Source organism: Tachyglossus aculeatus, chromosome 23, assembly GCF_015852505.1.
Source record: "Tachyglossus aculeatus isolate mTacAcu1 chromosome 23, mTacAcu1.pri, whole genome shotgun sequence".
Classification (NCBI taxonomy): domain Eukaryota; kingdom Metazoa; phylum Chordata; class Mammalia; order Monotremata; family Tachyglossidae; genus Tachyglossus; species Tachyglossus aculeatus.
Window position 1 is genome coordinate 11,112,915 of NC_052088.1, and position 19,191 is coordinate 11,132,105.

Genomic DNA, 19,191 nt, shown 5'->3' on the forward strand with positions numbered 1-19,191 from the left:
TAATGTTGGCATTTGTTAAGCACTTAGTATGTGCGAAGCACTGTTCTAAGCGCTGTGTGTGTGGGGGGCTACAAAGTGATCAGGTTGTCCCCCGTGGGGCTCACAGTCTTCATCCCCATTTTATAGATGAGGGAACTGAGGCTCAGAGACGTTAAGTGACTTGCGCAAGGTCACACGGCAGACTTGCGGCGGAGCCGGGATTCGAACCCATGACCTCTGACTCCAAAGCCCGGGCTCTTTCCACTGAGCCACAATGCCGCTCAGTGGTGGAGACGGGCCAGGTGGTCCTGGGGACGGGGGGCACATGGGGGACAGGGCCCAAGGCCCTGTATGCGCGTCGGTTATATCGTACTCTCCCAAGCCCTTCGTAAAATGCTCTGCACGCAGTAAGCGCTCGGAAAATACGAAAGAACGGCCCTGCCCCTTGTCTGCTGTGTGGCCTTCGGCAAGTCACTTCACATCTCTGTGCCTAAATCTGTAAAATGGGGATTGAAACTGTGAGTTGTCTACATTTGGTTCCCGGTCTCCCCCTTCTAGACTGTGAGCATGCTGTTGTGTAGGGACCGTCTCTAAATGTTGCCGACTTGGCCTTCCCAAGCGCCTAGTACAGTGCTCTGCACACAGTAAGCGCTCAATAAATACGATTGAATGAATGAATGACAGGGACTGTGTCCAACCCAATCAGCTTGTATCTACCCCAGCGCTTAGTACAGTGCGTGGCACACAGGAAGCGCTTCTCAGTGGAAAGAGCCCGGGCTTTGGAGGCAGAGGTCATGGGTTCAAATCCCCACTCTGCCACATGTCTGCTGTGTGATCTTGGGCGAGTCAGTTAACTTCTCTGAGCCTCAGTTACCTCATCTGTAAAATGGGGATTAAAAGATTGTGAGCCCCACGCGGGGCAACCTGATCACCTTGAATCCCCCCAGCGCTTAGAACAGTGCTCTGCACATAGTAAGCGCTTAACAAATGCCATTATTATTATTATTATTATTTACTTGTTGAAGATGAAGGCGGTGGGGAGCAGAAGAAGTGTGGACAGTGAGGGTACCAAAGATGTGGTGGAGGGAGCATTATGGGCAGAAGGGAGAGGAGAGTTGCCAATTTGTACTTCCCAAGCGCTTAGTACAGTGCTCTGCACATAGTAAGTCTCAATAAATATGATTGATTGATTGATTGATTGAGAGGAAAAAATTTAGACCCTGAAAAGTAGGAGGCTATAAAACCCAGCCTGGGGTTCCAAATTAGCTTGTTATGGGCAAGGAACATGTCTGCTAATTCTGCAGCACTATACTCTTCCAAGCGTTTAGTACAGTGTTATGCACATAGTAAGCATTCAATAAAGACCATTGACTGATTAATTTAGGTAACAAAAAGTTTAGGGGACACTGCTTATTTTACTGAACTGGCCAACCCGGGCAGGGGATTTCTCCCTCCCCGAGAAAGCTCATGTATTTAAAAAAAAAAAAGAAAAAGAAAAAGAACGCAGATACTTGTTTGCTGTGTGACCTTGGGCAAATCACTTCACTTCTCGGTGCCTGTAACCTCATTTTTAGACTGTGAGCCCACTGTTGGGTAGGGACTGTCTCTATATGTTGCCAATTTGTACTTCCCTAGCGCTTAGTACAGTGCTCTGCACATAGTAAGCGCTCAATAAATACGATTGATGATGATGATCTGTAAAATGGGGATTAAGAGTGTGAGACCCATGTGGGACAGCCTGATTAGCTTGTATCCACCCCAGTGCTTAGAACAGTGCTAGGCACATAGTAAGAGCTTATGAGACAATAACGATAGAAGCAGCATGGCTTAGTGGAAAGAACACGGGCTTGGGTGTCAGAGGTTGTGGGTTCTAATCTCAGCTCCGCCACTATCAGCTGTGTGACTTTGGGCAAATCACTTAACTTCTCTGGGCCTCAGTTCCCTCATCTGTGAAATGGGGATGGAGACTGTGAGCCCCATGTGGGAAAACCTGATTACCTCGTATCCACGCCAGCGCTTAGAACAGTGCTTGGCACATAGTAACCACTTAATACCATTATTATAATTCATTTAATCGTATTTATTGAGCACTTATTGAGTGCAGAGTTCTGTACTAAACGCTTGGAAAGTACAATTCAGCAACAGATAGAAGCAATCCATACCCAACAATGGGCTTGCTCACAGTCTAGAAGGGGGATTATTAATTGTTATATTTTATTATTGTTAATCAAATATATTTTATTAATAATAAAATATAATATTTTATGATGGTATTTGTTATTGATAATAAGAAGAAGAAAAAGAAGAAGAAGAAGAAGAAGAAGCATGGCTTAATGGAATGGGTGTCAGAGGTCATGGGTTCAAATCCCACTCCGCTAATTGTCAGCTGTGTGACTTTGGGCAAGTCACTTCTCTATGCCTCAGTTACCTCATCTGTAAAATGGGGATGAAGGCTGTGAGCCCCAAGTGGGACAATCTGATCACCTTGTATCCTCCCCAGTGCTTAGAACAGTGTTCTGCACAAAGTGAGTGCTTAACAAATACCATTACTGTTATTGTTATTAAAAAGATGAAAAAAAATGCCCCGGGCATGCACTAATGATGGCCCTCCCCGGGAGGCCAAATTGGGTAGGGACCGTCTCTATACGTTGCCGATTTGTCCTCTCCCAAGCATTTAGTACAGTGCTCTGCACACAATAAGCGCTCAATAAACATGATTGAATGAATGAAAGAATGAATGAATTAACGAACGAACGAATGAATGAAAGAACGAATGAATGAACAAACGGATGAATGAATGAGTGAAAGAAAGAATGAATGAATGAAAGAATTCATTCATTTATTCATTCAATCGTGTTTATTCATTTATTCATTCAATCGTATTTATTGAGCGCTTACTGTATGCAGAGCACTGTACTAAGCGCTTAGGAAGTACAAGTTGGCAACATATAGAGACGGTCCCTACTCAACAACGGGCTCACAAAGAACGACTGAATGAATGAGCGAAAGAATGAATGAATGAACGAAGGAATGAAAGAACGAGTGAATGAACAAAAGAATGTATGAACGAGCGAAAGAATGAATGAATAAATGAATGAACGAATGAATGAACGAAAGAATGAACGAATAAATGAATGAACGAATGAATGAACGAAAGAACGAATGAATGAAAGAACGAAGGAATGAACGAATGAACGAACGAACAAATGAATGAATGAATGAAAGAAAGAAGGAATGAAAGAACGAATGAATGAACGAGAGAATGAATGAATGAACGAATGAATGAGTGAAAGAACGAATGAATGAATGAATGAACCAAGGAATGAATGAACCAATGAATGAAAGAATGAAAGAACGAAGGAATGAAAGAACAAATGAACGAACAAAAGAATGAATGAATGAACAAAAGAATGAATGAATGAACAAAAGAATGAATGAATGAAAGAATGAATGAACGAGCGAAAGAATGAGTGAATGAACGAATGAATGAAAGAATGAAAGAACGAAGGAACGAAAGAACGAATGAATGAACGAAAGAGTGAATGAATGAACGAATGAATGAAAGAATGAAAGAATGAACAAAAGAATGAATAATAATAATAATGGCATTTATTAAGCGCTTACTATGTGCAAAGCACTGTTCTAAGGGCTGGGGTAGATACAAGGTTATCAAGTTGTCCCACGTGGGGCTCACAAACTTAATCCCCATTTTACAGATGAGGGAACTGAGGCCCAGAGAAGTCAAGTGACTTGCCCAAAGTCACACAGCTGACAAGTGGTGGAGCTGGGATTCAAACCCATGACCTCTGACTCCGAAGCCCAGGCTCTTTCCACTGAGCCGTGCTGCTTCTCCAATGAATGAATGAATGAATGAATGAAAGAACGAATGAACGAACGAACCAATGAATGAATGAACGAATGAAAGAATGAAGGAATGAAAGAAAGAATGAATGAACGAACGAAAGAATGAGTGAATGAACGAACGAAAGAATGAGTGAATGAACGAACGAAAGAATGAATGAACGAAAGAATGAATGAAAGAAAGAACGAATGAACGAACGAAAGAATGAGTGAATGAACGAAAGAAAGAATGAATGAACGAACGAATGAATGAAAGAAAGAATGAATGAACGAACGAATGAGTGAATGAATGAAAGAATGAATGAATAAATGAATGAATGAATGAAAGAACAAATGAACAAACGAAAGAATGAGTGAATGAACGGAAGAATGAATGAAAGAAAGAACGAATGAACGAATGAAAGAATGAGTGAATGAATGAAAGAACTAATGAATGAATGAACGAAAGAATGAATGAATGAATGAAAGAACGAATGAACGAGTGAAAGAATGAGTGAATGAACGAAGGAAAGAATGAATGAATGAATGAAAGAATTAATGAAAGAAAGAACGAATGAACGAATGATAGAATGAGTGAATGAACGAATGAATGAACCAATGAATGAAAGAACCAATGAATGAATGAACGAAAGAATGAATGAATGAACGAACGAATGAATGAATGAAAGAACGAATGAACGAACGAAAGAATGAGTGAATGAACGAACGAAAGAATGAATGAATGAACGAACGAATGAATGAATGAAAGAAAGAACGAATGAACGAGCGAAAGAATGAGTGAATGAACGAACGGACGAAAGAATGAGTGAATGAACGAAAGAATGAATGAACCAATGAATGAAAGAACCAATGAATGAATGAACGAAAGAATGAATGAATGAACGAGTGAATGGATGAATCCCCCTCTCCCACCCCCTTCCGCCTCCTCCCGGTTCCCCCGAAAACCCGGAGCGGCGGGGAGGCGCCGGAGAGGGAGCGGTCGCGCATGCGCGCCGTTGAGCGGCGGGTGCGGAGTGCGCCTGCGCCGAGCCGTGGCCACGCCCCTTTCCTCTCCGCCCCGCCCCTCCTCTCCGGGCTCCGTGAGGTGGTGGCGGTTGTCGGTGGCCGGGGCCGCCGTGAGGAGACAGGGTCGTGTCGTCGTCGTCCGTCGGGGCCCCCCATCATGGCCGCCAACAGCCTGACCTACAACGACCAGCCCGGTGGCGGTGAGGCGGCCGAGTTGGGGCAGGAGGCCACCGCCGCCGCCGCCACTTCCTCCTCGGGGGCTTTCGGCCTCTTCAGCAGCGACTTGAAAAAGTGAGGAATCAAACCGGCCTGGGCCGGCTGAGGGGGCGGGGGGGGGGGGATGGGGGGGGCAGGGCTTCCCCATCACTCATTCACACATTCATATTAATTTTCTTAAATAACATTTATTAAGCGCTCACTATGCTCCAAGCGTGGCTCAGTGGAAAGAGCCCGGCCTTGGGAGTCAGAGGTCATGGGTTCAAATCCCGCCTCCGCCAACTGTCAGCTGGGGAAGCCACTTCTCTGTGCATCAGTTCCCTCACCTGGAAAATGGGGATTAACAATAATAATAATGGTGTTTGTTAAGCGCTTACTATGTGCAAAGCACTGTTCTGAGCGCCAGGGAGGATACAAGGTGATCAGGTTGTCCCCCGTGGGGCTCACAGTCTTCATCCCCATTTGACAGATGAGGGACCTGACTTGGAAGTCAGAGGTCATGGGTTCAAATCCCGGCTCCGCCAACTGTCAGCTGGGGAAGCCACTTCTCTGTGCATCAGTTCCCTCACCTGGAAAATGGGGATTAACAATAATAATGGTGTCTGTTAAGCGCTTACTATGTGCAAAGCACTGTTCTGAGCGCTGGGGAGGATACAAGGTGATCAGGTTGTCCCCCGTGGGGCTCACAGTCTTCATCCCCATTTTACAGATGAGGGACCTGACTTGGAAGTCAGAGGTCATGGGTTCAAATCCCGGCTCCGCCAACTGTCAGCTGGGGAAGTCACTTCTGTGTGTATCAGTTCCCTCACCTGGAAAATGGGGATTAACAATAATAATAATAATAATAATAATGGTGTTAAGCGCTTACTATGTGCAAAGCACTGTTCTGAGCGCTGGGGAGGATACAAGGTGATCAGGTTGTGCCCCGTGGGGCTCACAGTCTTCATCCCCATTTTACAGGTGAGGGACCTGACTTGGAAGTCAGAGGTCATGGGTTCAAATCCCGGCTCCGCCAACTGTCAGCTGGGGAAGCCACTTCTCTGTGCATCAGTTCCTTCACCTGGAAAATGGGGATTAACAATAATAATAATAATGGTGTTCGTTAAGCACTTACTATGTGCAAAGCACTGTTCTGAGCGCCAGGAAGGATACAAGGTGATCAGGTTGTCCCCCGTGGGGCTCACAGTCTTCATCCCCATTTTACAGATGAGGGACCTGACTTGGAAGTCAGAGGTCATGGGTTCAAATCCCGGCTCCGCCAACTGTCAGCTGGGGAAGCCACTTCTCTGTGCATCAGTTCCCTCACCTGGAAAATGGGGATTAACAATAATAATAATGGTGTTTGTTAAGCGCTTACTATGTGCCAAGCACTGTTCTAAGCGCTGGGGAGGATACAAGGTGATCAGGTTGTCCCCCGTGGGGCTCACAGTCTTCATCCCCATTTTACAGATGAGGGACCCGACTTGGAAGTCAGTCATGAGTTCAAATCCCGGCTCCGCCAACTGTCAGCTGGGGAAGCCACTTCTCTGTGCATCAGTTCCCTCACCTGGAAAATGGGGATTAACAATAATAATAATGGTGTTTGTTAAGCGCTTACTATGTGCAAAGCACTGTTCTGAGCGCTGGGGAGGATACAAGGTGATCAGGTTGTCCCCCGTGGGGCTCACAGTCTTCATCCCCATTTTACAGGTGAGGGACCTGACTTGGAAGTCAGAGGTCATGGGTTCAAATCCCGGCTCCGCCAACTGTCAGCTGGGGAAGTCACTTCTCTGTGCATCAGTTCCCTCACCTGGAAAATGGGGATTAACAATAATAATAATAATAATAATAATGGTGTTAAGCGCTTACTATGTGCAAAGCACTGTTCTGAGCGCTGGGGAGGATACAAGGTGATCAGGTTGTCCCACGTGCGGCTCACAGTCTTCATCCCCATTTTACAGATGAGGGACCTGACTTGGAAGTCAGAGGTCATGAGTTCAAATCCCGGCTCCGCCAACTGTCAGCTGGGGAAGTCACTTCTTTGTGCATCAGTTCCCTCACCTGGAAAATGGGGATTAACAATAATAATAATAATAATGGTGCTTGTTAAGCACTTACTATGTGCAAAGCACTGTTCTGAGCGCCGGGGAGGATACAAGGTGAGCAGGTTGTCCCCCGTGGGGCTCACAGTCTTCATCCCCATTTTACAGATGAGGGACCTGACTTGGAAGTCAGAGGTCATGGGTTCAAATCCCGGCTCCGCCAACTGTCAGCTGGGGAAGCCACTTCTCTGTGCATCAGTTCCCTCACCTGGAAAATGGGGATTAATAATAATAATGGTGTTTGTTAAGCGCTTACTATGTGCAAAGCACTGTTCTGAGCGCTGGGGAGGATACAGGGTGATCAGGTTGTGCCCCGTGGGGCTCACAGTCTTCATCCCCATTTTACAGGTGAGGGACCTGACTTGGAAGTCAGAGGTCATGGGTTCAAATCCCGCCTCCGCCAACTGTCAGCTGGGGAAGCCACTTCTCTGTGCATCAGTTCCCTCACCTGGAAAATGGGGATTAATAATAATAATGGTGTTTGTTAAGCGCTTACTATGTGCAAAGCACTGTTCTGAGCGCTGGGGAGGATACAGGGTGATCAGGTTGTCCCCCGTGGGGCTCACAGTCTTCATCCCCATTTGACAGATGAGGGACCTGACTTGGAAGTCAGAGGTCATGGGTTCAAATCCCGGCTCCGCCAACTGTCAGCTGGGGAAGTCACTTCTGTGTGTATCAGTTCCCTCACCTGGAAAATGGGGATTAACAATAATAATAATAATAATAATGGTGTTTGTTAAGCACTTACTATGTGCAAAGCACTGTTCTGAGCGCCAGGAAGGATACAAGGTGATCAGGTTGTCCCCCGTGGGGCTCACAGTCTTCATCCCCATTTTACAGATGAGGGACCTGACTTGGAAGTCAGAGGTCATGGGTTCAAATCCCGGCTCCGCCAACTGTCAGCTGGGGAAGCCACTTCTCTGTGCATCAGTTCCCTCACCTGGAAAATGGGGATTAATAATAATAATGGTGTTTGTTAAGCGCTTACTATGTGCAAAGCACTGTTCTGAGCGCTGGGGAGGATACAGGGTGATCAGGTTGTGCCCCGTGGGGCTCACAGTCTTCATCCCCATTTTACAGGTGAGGGACCTGACTTGGAAGTCAGAGGTCATGGGTTCAAATCCCGGCTCCGCCAACTGTCAGCTGGGGAAGCCACTTCTCTGTGCATCAGTTCCCTCACCTGGAAAATGGGGATTAACAATAATAATAATGGTGTTTGTTAAGCGCTTACTATGTGCAAAGCACTGTTCTGAGCACTGGGGAGGATACAAGGTGATCAGGTTGTCCCCCGTGGGGCTTACAGTCTTCATCCCCATTTTACAGATGAGGGACCTGACTTGGAAGTCAGAGGTCATGGGTTCAAATCCCGGCTCCGCCAACTGTCAGCTGGGGAAGCCACTTCTCTGTGCATCAGTTCCCTCACCTGGAAAATGGGGATTAACAATAATAATAATGGTGTTTGTTAAGCGCTTACTCTGTGCAAAGCACTGTTCTGAGCGCCGGGGAGGATACAAGGTGATCAGGTTGTCCCCCGTGGGGCTCACAGTCTGAATCCCCATTTTCCAGATGAGGGAACTGAGGCCCAGAGAAGTGAAGTGACTTGCCCAAAGTCACCCAGCTGACAATGGGCGGGACCGGGATTAGAACCCATGACCTCTGACTCCCAAGCCCGGGCTCTTTTCCACTGAGCCAATCCTGGGCTTGGGAGTCAGAGGTCATGGGTTCTAATCCCGGCCCCACCAACTGTCAGCTGGGTGACTTTGGGCAAGTCACTTCTCCGTGCATCAGTTCCCTCACCTGGAAAATGGGGATTAATAATAATAATGATGGTGTTAAGCGCTTACTCTGTGCAAAGCACCGTTCTAAGCACTGGGGGGATACAAGGTGATCAGGTTTGCCCCATGGGGGGCTCACAGTCTTCACCCCCATTTTACAGTTGAGGGAACTGAAAAGCAGCGTGGCTCAGAGGAAAGAGCCCGGGCTTTGGAGTCAGAGGTCATGGGTTCAAATCCCGGCTCCACCAATGGTCAGCTGTATGACTTTGGGTAAGTCACTTAACTTCTCTGGGCCTCAGTTACCTCATCTGTGAAATGGGGATTAAAACTGTGAGCCCCCCGTGGGACAACCTGATTATCTTGTTACCTCCCCAGCGCTTAGAACAGTGCTTTGCACGTAGTAAGCGCTTAACAAATACCATTATTATTATTATTATTATTGTTATTATAAGTGGCGGAGCCGGGATTTGAACCCATGACTCCAAAGCCCCGTGCTCTTTCCATTGAGCCATACTGCTTCTCAGCAGGATTAAGATTGTGAGCCCCACGTGGGACAACCTGATCACCTTGTATCCCCCCAGCGCATAGAACAGTGTTTTACACATAGTAAGCACTTAAAAAATATCATTACTATTATTATTATTATTATTATTGTCTGCTGTGTGACTTTGGGCAGGTCACTTCACTTCTCTGGGCCTCAGTTACCTCATCTGGAAAATGGGGATGAAGACTGTGATCCCCACGTGGGACAACCTGATTACCTTGTAACCTCCCCTGCGCTTAGAACAGTGCTTTGCACATAGTAAGCACTTAATAAATGCCATTATTATTATTATTATTATTATTATTATTCTCTGTGCCTCAGCTCCCTCCTCTGTAAAATGGGGATGAAGACTGTGAGCCCCATGTGGGACAACCTTGATAACCTTGTATCTATCCCAGCGCTTAGAACAGTGCTTGGCACATAGTAAGCGCTTATCAAATGCCATTATTATTATTACAAGGCAATCAGTTTGTCCCACGTGGGGCTCACAGAAGCAGCGTGGCTCAGTGGAAAGAGCCCGGGCTTTGGAGTCAGAGGTCATGGGTTCAAATCCCACCTCTGCCACTTGTCAGCTGTGTGACTTTGGGCAAGTCACATAGCTTCTCTGGGCCTCAGTTACCTCATCTTTAAAAATGGGGATTAAGACTGTGAGCCCCATGTGGGACAACCTGATCACCTTGTAACCTCCCCAGCGCTTAGAACAGTGCCTTGCACATAGTAAGCGCTTAATAAATGCCATTATAATTATTATTAACCCCCATTTTGCAGATGAGGGAACTGAGACCCAGAGAAGTTAAGTGACTTGCCCAAAGTCACACAGCTGAAAAGTGGCAGAGTCAGGATTAGAATCCACGACCTCTGATGCCCAAACCTGTGCTCTTTCCACTAATGGTAATGTGGAGGTGCAACCACTGGAGTTTCTTGAGGAGTGGGGAAACAATCCATCAATCAGCTGTATTTATTGAGTGAAAACTGTGCTAAGCGCATGGGGGAGTACCCCATAATAATATAATAATAATTATGGTATTTAAGCGCTTACTATGTGCCAAGCACTAAGCGCTGGGGTAGATTCGAGGTGATTGGTTGTCCCACGTGGGGCTCACATTCTCAACCCCCATTTTATAAATGAGGTAACTGAGAAATAGGGAAGTTAAGTGACTTGCCCAAGGTCACACAGCCGACAAGTGGCAGAGGTGGGATTAGAACCCACGACCTCTGACTCTCAAGCCCAGGCTCTCGCCACACTAGGCCCCATAACAGGGAAACAGAGTTGGTAGACCCATTCCCTGCCCACAAGGAGCTTTTACAGCCCAGAGGAGGAAATAGACGTTAATATAAATTACAGGCAGGAGACAGGGGACAGTATAAGGAGGTGCATAGAAGTGCTGAGGGGCTGGGATGTTTGAGGTGGGGGGAACCGCTAAACTCTTCGCACACAGTAGGTGCCCCAGAAATACTTATGGATCGATAAATTGCTTGAACAAGGGAGTTGTGGGAATTGTGAGTAGTTGAGTGATGTCTGGTATGGGGAGTAGTGGAAATTTAAAGGGTGGGGAAGTTTTCAGGAGTAAAAACTGATCCCCCCATTGGGGGTCAGTTTTTTTAAAATGAAATTTTATAATCTGCTTTTAAGGCTTGCGAAAAGATAACAGAGCGCAACTAATGGACATTAGTAGGAACCTGAACCCGTGATGCTTTACCATTCAAGTTAGACTTGCATAATCCTTATCACGTTGGAATGAAGCAGGGCAAGTCGCTTTTGGTCAGTGATGGGTTGGATTGTGCACCCTTCAAAAGCTGCTGACTAAAATGTAGGAACCTTTTTAGGATTGCACATATTCCATCGGGAGGAATCATGTTCGTGAAATCTGTGGCAAGTGGCTTCTGCTCTTTCATCGGTGATTGGGTTCCAGTTGTATTTCAAGAGGGAAAGAGGTGGTCACGGATCCAGTAGCGTTTTTCATTCTCACCGCAAATCAGAAGCGAGGTGGAATGAGGTCTTGAAATGAACTAGGCTGCCGCTTGTCTTGGGTGTATTTTGAATTTTGGTTCTTTCATATACCAGTATTTATAGGGTACCTGCTCTGTGCAGGTCAGTGAATGAAATGTTTGCGGGGGAGTACAGGAGTAGAAGACACAGTCTAAAGGAGACTGGCAGACAAATGATCAATAAAGGTGATACAACTGCTTAAACAGCTATACTCATACGATTGACTCCTTTCATGACTTGGAGGCAGGGCCAGAAGTCTGTTAGGGTAAGTTCCTAGGCTACTAACTTTTAAATAATAGGTACAAATTAACATATCCGATAGCTTATATTGCATTTTGCCTGCTGTTTTTTCTAATCAATCAGTGCTGTTTATTAAGTGCTTACTGAGGGCTTAGCATGGAGTAGAGAAATGCTCCACCCATTGCTTCTTTCAGTTTTAAAGGATTCATTCACCACACATGCACTTCTGTCAGTGTGTGTGTATGCTGCGTTATTATAAGAAATATTCATGCCCATGCACCCTGCTTCAGAATGTGGCGTAGTGGATAGAGTTTGGGCCTGGGAGTAATAAGAACCTGGGTTTCTAATTCAGGCTCTGCCACGTTTCTGCTCTGCGACCTTGGGCAAGTCACTTCATATTTCTAGGCCTCAGTTCCCTCATCTGTAAAACGGGGATAAAGACTGTGAGCCCCACGTGGGACATGGACTGTGTCCAATGTGATTAGCTTGTCTCTAGAACAGTGCCTGGCACATAGCACTTAACAAATATCATTTAAAACAGAGAGAACTGGGTGTGCCAGGCTGGGTAGAATCATAGAAAAATAGGACTCACCTGGCCTGGAAAAACTACTGCTTAGCCTCTACCTAGGTATGCCCAAAGTCTGCATCCGTAAAATTGAGTTTGTGTAAATGTGTGTAGTTTTCACTTGGGGAATACAGTGATATAACTAGCACCAAATCCTGATTGCCAGCAATGGTTGGAGGTGGGCTTCAGCATACCCCGGAGCCCAGGAGATATTTTTTCTGGTAGTGAATCCCTATACTTTGCCTTAATAATAATAGTGGCATTTTATTAAGCACTTACTATGTGCAAAGCACTGGTCTAAGTGCTGGGGAAGCTGGGAGGTGATCAGGTTGCCCCATGGGGGGCTCACAGTCTGAATCCCCATTTTACAGATGAGGTAACTGAGGCACAGAGAAGTTAAGTGACTTGCCCAAAGTCACACAGCTGACAATTTGCGGAGCTGGAATTTGAACCCACGACCCCTGACTCCAAAGCCCGTGCTCTTTCTACTGTGCCATGCTGCCGTCTTTCTCATCCTCCCTATGCCCATTGTCCCCTCATTTTATACTATTTTGTCAACTCTTCTCCTAAAATGTCTTAGAAATAGTTTATCTTCATGCTAATATTAAGCAATTTGCTTTACTTTTTCCTTGATGTTTCCCTGTTGCAGTCTTCAATGTTTTTTACATTTTCATTTTTTCTCTTCAACTCCTTTTTCATTGTGCACTTTTAATGACACCTATGTGTGGTGATTTTACAAAATATAAACTCTTCTTCCCAAAGTGGCGCCCTTAGCTTTATCTGTTGATTTTTATATGAGCAGGAACTCAGTCATATTTATGGCTCTTGAGGAAAGTTAAAAACAAGTGGGAGGTTGATCAGATGCCAGTAATATTTATTTCAGGTAATTTGGGTAAGACTTGGATACATCCATCACACTCTGAGGTCTCAGGCTATCCCTATTTTATTGTAAGGTATGAACCCTTTGACTAGGCCAGCGATAAACAGAAAGTATTGTATTTGAGATATAGCCTATATTTCCCAGAAGAAAAATCAGCATTGAAACAAGTTCCCCGCTAGCCCCTGGCAGAGTTCTGAAGTCAAGGCTGCTTCCTCCCACCCTGGCACCAGAGAAAAATTGGCAGGGAAGGACTTGGGCCCCTAGATGAGGATGGCAGGCATTTCTGAAACTTGAACATGCACACTGGGACAGAGGGGGTGTATATTTAAGTTTGTGCTATGTGCCAAACACTGTACTAAGGTACCTGTCTAAGGCAGGTTGGACATAGTCCCTGTCCCACATGAGGCTCAGTGTAATGGGGAAGGATAATAAATATTTAGTCCCCATTTTACAGATAAGGAAACTGAGACAAGAGAAGTTAAATGACTTCACCAAGGTCTCACACCAGGTAAGTGGTGGAGCCAGGATTAGAACCCAGGTTCTGTGACTCCCAGGTTCAAGCTCTGTACAGTAGGCTGAGAAGATGGAAAGAGCCAGAGTCCTGGGTTCTAGTCCCAGCTCTGCCACTGGTCTGCTGTTTGACTTTTGGGGGCAACCCATTTCACTACCTTGGGCCTCAGGTGCAGTCTGTGGACACAGAACAGAATATCCATCATCATCAATCGTATTTATTGAGCGCTTACTGTGTGCAGAGCACTGTACTAAGCGCTTGATGAAACCTTGACAGCAGCAGACACCACTGTGTTTTCACCCATAAGCCATCATTGAGTTTTGAGTGGTAAAAAACCCCTGGTAAGTGGGAAACTGTGAACCATTAATTCATGCCGTGGTCCTAGCATTAAACAAGCGAATTGTCTAGATCATCTCAGCATTATTCAACTGTAACTTCAACTTAGATATTTCATGAAATGCTATGACTTTTCCTAGTCAGTTTACTTGCTGCAGGAATGGAAGAGAGGCATATCCTCCTGAGAGACAGGGACCATGTCCAACCACCCCCCTAGTGTATTTTCTTCCAATGCTAAGTACAGTATTGTGCACACAGTAAGTATATCGCAGCAGTGATGCCTAGTGGATAGACCACAGGCTTGGGAGTCAGTAGGACCTGGCTTCTAATTCCAATTCCACCACTTGTCTGCTCTGTGACCTTGGGCAAGCCACTTCACTTCTCTGTGCCTCAGTTCCCTCATCAGTAAAATGGGGATTAATACTGTGAGCCCCATGTAGGACATGGACTGCGTTTAACCTGATTAATTTGTGTCTACCCCAGTAGTTAGTACAGTGCCTTGTTAGCAGTTAACAAAGATCATAAAAAATGCTTAATCAATACTATTACTACTCCTATTTCCACATCATTTCTTTCTTTTCACTTCAAAATCCCTAACACTTCCTACTAATTTGAGGTACAGAAGAGTTCCAAAACCTTAATTACATAATGATGAGGCATCCATCATAATTATAACATTACCTGCCCTTGTGCAAATAGAGCCAATTTCATTGAGAAGATGTCTCAAGATACACAGTGGAACTCAGAAGATCAAAGTTGCTGTGAGGTATGGACAAATTGAGGTGATTGCTTTACACCCTGCCCTTTGGGCCCAAACTGAAACCTCTGCCCTTTAGTGCTAGGAGAATGGCCACTATGCATCCCCTTCCTCACCTTCACCCCACACCCCATCGAAAAGACCTGGATCTGTCACATGACCTTTCTTCCCTTCCCCAACCTCCCATGCTATCCTTAACCTATCTCCTCCTGTTTTCCCACCATCTCCCTTCTCCCAGGAAGAGACACAATTGCAGTCTGGGGTCTAGCCTGGGTTGTGAAGCATTGTGAAAACCTTTGCTGTAAGCAGTTTGTCCCAGCCCCGTATCTCTTCACGGGTCACCCTGGCTACCATCGCGACCACCTCCCAGGGCAAGACAAGAAAGCTGGATTAGAAGGCTATCTCTGCCACGTTTTTATTGTTCATTCTATCATTGATTGTGCGCTTACTGTGTGCAGAACACTGTACTAAGCACTTGGTAGAGTACAGTGCAACAATAAACACACGTTCCCTGTCCACAACAATCTTACTGTCTATTATATCAACTCAAGGTATTTTGACAATGCAGGACTCCCATTGGTAATATTCATTCGCTCACTGGTATTTATTAAACGCTTACTGTGTGTAGAGCACTGTACTAAGTTCTTTGGAGAGTACAATGTAACAATAAATAGACACATTCCCTGAAGTTCTCCAGCCGATCCTGCTACCCTGTGAAGTAGCCATGTGGCTATAACGGTAAGTAAAAGTAGGAGTGGGCGATAGTAGCAGTGGTTATGGTATTTATTGGGCATCTACTGAACGCAGTGCACTGTACTCAGTGGAAGTACAAGACATATTCCCTGCCCAGTAGGTGCTTCCATTCTAAGCAGGTGGATTCCTTAGCAGAGAACCCAAAGGCTCTTGCTTTCAATCACATATTCTTTCTTATATAGACCATGGATGTGTTGCAGGGCATAGAAGTCCTGGAAAGGTTTTCCAACAGTGGAACTGGAGGCATTGATCAAAGTGCACTTTTTTAAGGCCTGGCTTGTGGTGAAATATACACTGTCTTGCCATTGTTGGATCCAGAATATTCCTTAACTATTACTGTCTAGCAAAAAAGGAGATGGGAACTTTTAAGTCTATCTAGAAAATCTACCTTTAAACTGAACAGTTCCTTTGGTAGTATTGAATGTCACATGTAAGGTCCCTAAGTCTGATTTTTCTGGATTGCCCTTTCTCTGTAAATTGCCTCTGAAAAGAAATCTCTATGTACACCGCCTTGTCACTCTCTCTCCTCTCTGCTCTTTTAAGATTTCTTCTTTGGATCCCAAAGAGCCTCTTGAAAAATCTCCTGACATGGACAGAGTGGCACAGCTAAGTGTATGTAACTTATTGTCACCTCTGAAAAGGGTTTGCCAGCTCATATAGGGAGGCATCCCCTGCCCATTAGGAACATACATTCTCTTATATTTCATCAATTACACTTATGAATCTTATGTAATATCAAGGGCTAAGCTACAATATCATTTTAGACTATAAAGTGTCACAGTATAACTTGCAATGTTGTTTTTAGAGCAAGCTAATGTTTAAACAGTAAAAAAAATACTTGGAAGGTAATCACCATCTCTCTAATGCCCCTTTCTTCCCTAGTTTTTCTTCATAAATTGAACTTTGACCAGAACCCAGGGAAGAATACTCCATAACCTTGGCCCTATCCTTGAGTCATCCGTCTCGTTCAACCTGCATATCCAAGTGTCACCAACTCCTGTCGGTTCTATCTCAACTGCATCTCTAGAATCCACCCTTTTCTCTGTACCCAAACTGCTGCTACAACATTGGTCTGACTAATCCCACCTAAACTACCATATCACCCACCTCACTAAATGCCCTGCCTTCTGTCTCTCCAATAATTTTTCTCAAAAAAGGTCCAGTCCAAGTCACCCCACTCCTCAAAGGTTTCCAGTGGTCACCCCACTTCTCACAGGTTTCCAGTGGTTAACCACCCATCTCTGCATCAAACAGAAACTCTTTACCATCAGCTTTAATCAGCTCTGCCCTCCCATCTAACTTCAAGAATTTTCTACTGTAACCTAGCCCACACACTCCTCTAGCACCAACCTACTTGCTCACTGTGCCTTCATTCATTCATTTAATCGTGTTTATTGAGCGCTTACAGTGTGCAGAGCACTGTACTTGGAAAGTACAGTTCAGCGTGGCTCAGTGGAAAGAGCATGGCCTTGGGAGTCAGAGGTTATGGGTTCTAATCCCGGCTCTGCCACTTGTCAACTGTGTGACTTTGGGCAAGTCACTTAACTTCTCTGTGCCTCAGTCCCCACATGGGACAACCCGATTACCTTGTACCCCCAGTGCTTAGAACAGTGCTTGGCACATAGTAAGCGCTTAACAAATGCCATTATTATTATTATTATTATTATTATTATTATTATTATTCAGAAACAGAGACAATCCCTACCCAACAATGGACTCACAGTCTTAGTCTCTGTCTCAGCCACTGACCCTTCCTCATGTTCTCCCTCTGTCCTGAAACTCCCTTCCCTTCATATCAGACAGGCCACCGTCATACCCATCTTCAAAGCCCTACTAAAATCATGATCTCCTCCAAGAATCCTCCCCTGTCTAAACTCACTTTACCTGGCTCTCTTGGCCGTTCTCTGTTGCCTATGCACTTGGGTCTGTACTCCATAAGCCCTTTGATAATTATCCTATCCCCATCTCCACGGTACTTATAATAGTAACATTTGTGTTATTTGATAAGTGCTCACAATGTGGCAAGCACTGTCCGAGACACTGGGGCCGATACAAGATAATCAGTGGCACACAGTGCCTGTCCCACATGTGCTTACAGTCTAAGTAGGAGGGAGAGCAGGTCTTCAGTCTCCATTTTACAGATGAGGAAACCGAGGCCCAGAGAAGTTGAATGACTTGAGTGTCAGAGATTGGATTAGAACCCAGGTCTAGGCTTTCTCCACTAGGCCACACTGCTTCATACCTTTGGGAGAAGCATTAACGCTCTCTGACCTCTGGGGGTCTGTTTAGTACGTTATCAATCAGTCAATCAATCAATCGTATTTATTGAGCGCTTACTGTGTGCAGAGCACTGTACTAAGCGCTTGGGAAGTACACGTTGGCAACATATAGAGACAATCCCTACCCAGCAGTGGGCTCACAGTCTAAAAGGGGGAGACAGAGAACAAAACCAAACATACTAACAAAATAAAATAGAATAGAATAGATATGTACAAGTAAAATAAATAAATAAATCGAGTAATAAAGTAATAAATAAATATAAATAAATAAATACACTACTACTGTATACACACAACAGATGTAGTAACACACTAAAAGATCCAATCAATCAGCTGTATTCATTGAGTGCATACTGAGTGCAAAGCACTGTCTTTCTGTCTTATGCTCTCGAATCATCTCTGACCCATAGCAACGCCATGGACACATCTCTCCAAGAACATAGCCCCTTCATACCTCACTTCGCTACTCTTCTACTGCAACTCAGCTACACACTTCCCTCTAACTGTACCTCCATCTCATTTATTTATTTATTTATTTTACTTGTACATATCTATTCTATTTATTTTATTTTGTTAGTATGTTTGGTTTCGTTCTCTGTCTCCCCCTTTTAGACTGTGAGCCCACTGTTGGGTAGGGACTGTCTCTATATGTTGCCAGTTTGTGCTTCCCAAGCGCTTAGTACAGTGCTCTGCACATAGTAAGCGCTCAATAAATACGATTGATGATGATGATGCCATCTCCATCAGCAGTCGTTCTGATAGTGTATCCATAGAGTTTTCTTTGTAAAAAATACCAAAATGGTTTACCATTGCCTCCTTCCGTGCAGTAAATTTGAGTCTCCACCCTTGACTCTCTCCCAATGCCACTGCTGCCTTGCGCAGGTGAGTTTTGGCTTCTAGCAGATTGCCTTCCACTCGCTACCCACTGGCCAAGCTAGGAATGGGATGGCTATGCTTCTGCTTGACTCTCCCTCCCTTAGTCGAGACTGGTAGAGTACTGGAAACTCTCCAGGTGCGACCCTGAGAGGGGGTAAAGCACTGTAATGAATGCTATTTTCCCAGAGGGGCTATTACCAGAGAAAATTGGACAGTGGGAAGGGAATGTCATAATTCGTGTTCTTTTGTCTGGAAACCTAGCTTAAATAACACTTTGAAGATGTGATACTACTTGATATTTGGATAGAATTGATAGATCAGTGAAACCAAAAAGCATTGGCTTGATAATGTCAAAGAGAGCCTTTTAGTAAAGATAGCTCAAATTGACTTAAGGTAGCATCCTGTTATGGCAAAAAAGGACAAAACCATTAACCATGTGATGTGTGAAAGATATAATAGCACTGGAGTATCTAAATGTTCAAAATATCCTACACATTCATTGCATGTTTGAAGAAAATAAGCATAACTAATGTGGTCAGACAT

The 19,191-nt window shown here is 44.9% G+C and overlaps 1 protein-coding gene and 1 non-coding gene across 3 annotated transcripts in view; one reads left to right on the forward strand and one right to left on the reverse strand.

Annotated features, from left to right (window-relative positions):
• The first annotated feature begins 4,936 nt into the window (after nt 1–4,936).
• Nucleotides 4,937–19,191, forward strand: part of AP3B1 (adaptor related protein complex 3 subunit beta 1) — a 266,204-nt gene continuing 251,949 nt past the window's right edge. For both annotated transcript variants that reach the window (XM_038765458.1, XM_038765459.1), the window contains exon 1: nt 4,937–5,136. In XM_038765458.1, the coding sequence (XP_038621386.1) occupies nt 5,003–5,136 (134 nt within the window). In that variant the 5' untranslated portion in view covers nt 4,937–5,002. The remainder of the gene's footprint in view (nt 5,137–19,191) is intronic.
• LOC119944855 lies at nt 18,665–18,802 on the reverse strand. Its single transcript, XR_005456001.1, has one exon. It is a non-coding gene; the product is annotated as a small nucleolar RNA SNORA7 (small nucleolar RNA).